Here is a 2,367-nt window from a genome sequence, read left to right as displayed (position 1 = left end):
CCCCCCTCCTCTAGTGTCAGACACATCCTATTATTAGAGTTAACCCTTTCTATCTGATCCCCCCCCCTCCTCTAGTGTCGGGCACATCCTATTATTAGAGTTAACCCTTTCTATCTGATTCCCCCCCCTCCTCTAGTGTCGGGCAGATCCTATTATTAGAGTTAACCCTTTCTATCTGATTCCCCCCCCCCTCCTCTAGTGTCAGACACATCCTATTATTAGAGTTAACCCTTTCTATCTGATTCCCCCCCCTCCTCTAGTGTCGGGCAGATCCTATTATTAGAGTTAACCCTTTCTATCTGATCCCCCCCCTCCTCTAGTGTCAGACACATCCTATTATTAGAGTTAACCCTTTGTATCTGATTCTGATTCTCCTCAGTTCGTAGCCCACCCCCAGTGCCAGGCTCAGATCGGAGAGATGTGGTACAGTGGTGTCCCTTTCCTCAGATACCTCAACCGTTTCGGCTATCTCATGTTGGCCATCCCGATAGGCCTCATATGTTGTCCCTGTCTGTCCCTGGCTTACCTCGTCTCGCCCTGGTCAAAGGTGAGTATTTTGTTAATTAAAGAATACGAAAATGTACGTTTCTTTAAAGGAAACTCATCGTTTTTTGTGTGTGTGTTTTTTTTTTAAAGTTCTGTTTAAACTGTATTATGCTTGATATAACCACGATTGATTTTAGGTAGAAAAAGTGAGAGTGGGGAGAGGGGGAGGGGGTAGGAGAAAAGGTCTATTTTCTTTCTTTTTTTTGTTTGTTGTTGTTGAAAGTATTATACATGTTCTATTTGTCACCATTTCTTCAACTGGGTTTGGTTATTTAAGAGACGTCCATTTCCGATACCTCAACCGTTTCGGCTATCTCATGTTGGCCATCCCAATAGGCCTCATATGTTGTCCCTGTGTCTCCCTGGCTTACCTCGTCTCGCCCTGGTCCAAGGTAAGTCTGCTCATTTGTTTTCTGTGGGTAAAAAAAAAATGAGACTGTATGATTGATATAACCCTGTTCGAATAATTTTAGGAAGGAAAGGGGCACAGGAAGAGTTTTTAAAAATAATTTTTTAGGGGGGGGGAGTGGGTGGTGGGAGGGGTGATTATGATATTTTCTATTTGTCATAATTTCTTCAATTGGATATGGTTATTTGAGAGACGTCCATCTCCGATATCTTAGCTAACGTCTTGGGCTATCTCATGATGGTCATAGCACTTGACCGTGTCTCCCCCTGGGTTACAGAGTCCTGCTCTGAACAATGGTAAGTCTACTTTTGGTGTTTTATTTTACGTTTCTTTTAAGCGTTAAAGTTGTGATGTGGTTTTTTTTATACTTTACCTTTAAGCATAATAGTCGTGATATTTTATGTTATTTTGTTTATCTTATTTTATTTTATTTTAATTTATTCTATTTTTTTAAATTTCGTTTTGTGTTATTATATTTTATTCATGTCATGTCACTTTATTTTATTTTTTCTAATTAAAAAAATCTGTTCGCTGGGACATTGTATCCTTCCCAGACCGAGTTGAAGAAGAAGATCGCTACTTAGGCGACTTAAGTTGTATCGATGAGGACGTAAAAGATCCATACACCACTGCCAATCACATCATCTTCTTCTCTCACCCAGGTATCCCGGATCGTGAACACGCCCCTGATGAAGTTCCTGTCGTACACCTGCTCCTACCTCTCCTTCCTTATGCTCATCGTTGTAGCCAAGCTCTACCTACGTCATTACTTCGACAGTCTGGCCTGTGATCACCCGGAGACCTGGGCCTACCTCATCGTCACCGTTATCTTCATGTGGATAGTTGGTGAGTCCTGACGTCATCTTTGTGTGGATAGTTGGTGAGTCCTGACGTCATCTTTGTGTGGATAGTTGGTGAGTCGTGATGTCATAGCGGTCATCTGTATGTGGATAGTGGGTGATTCGTGACGTCATCATCCTGGTTCGGTCATCTTCAAGAGGATAGTTGGTGAGTCATAGTGGTCATCTTCATGTGGATAGTTGGTGAGTCGTGACGTTATAGCGGTCATCTTTGTGTGGATGGTTGGTGAGTCGTGACGTCATAGCGGTCATCTTTGTGTGGATAGTTGGTGAGTCATAACTGTCAGTTTTATTTGAATAGCTAGTACGCTTACAAGCACACACACTGATGTACACACGCACGCGTGCACAGACACACATACACACACACAGACACACGCACATACACACACACACACACACACACACACACACACACACATAGACAAACACTCGGCAATATCTGTATATCTACCATCCCAAAACATCACTCTCTTTCATCTCGCTTTCCCCCCTCCCAATCCCCTCCCCTCCCCTCCCCTTCTCTTCTCCTCTTTCCCCCACCCTCTCCCC

The 2,367-nt window shown here is 43.2% G+C and overlaps 1 protein-coding gene across 1 annotated transcript in view; it reads left to right on the top strand.

Moving 5' to 3' along the window:
• Positions 1 to 379: 379 nt before the first annotated feature.
• Positions 380 to 2,367, top strand: part of LOC101857189 (short transient receptor potential channel 7) — a gene marked incomplete at its 5' end in the record, with an annotated part of 37,912 nt that continues 35,924 nt past the window's right edge. Inside the window, 2 exon segments of the mRNA XM_035970292.1 lie at positions 380 to 547; positions 1,618 to 1,801. Of these exon segments, the coding sequence (XP_035826185.1) occupies positions 380 to 547; positions 1,618 to 1,801 (352 nt within the window).

The sequence above is a fragment of the Aplysia californica genome, unplaced genomic scaffold, assembly GCF_000002075.1.
Source record: "Aplysia californica isolate F4 #8 unplaced genomic scaffold, AplCal3.0 scaffold00248, whole genome shotgun sequence".
Lineage (NCBI taxonomy): Eukaryota > Metazoa > Mollusca > Gastropoda > Aplysiida > Aplysiidae > Aplysia > Aplysia californica.
Note: the sequence above shows the minus strand (reverse complement) of the source record. Positions and strands in the feature narration are given on the sequence as shown.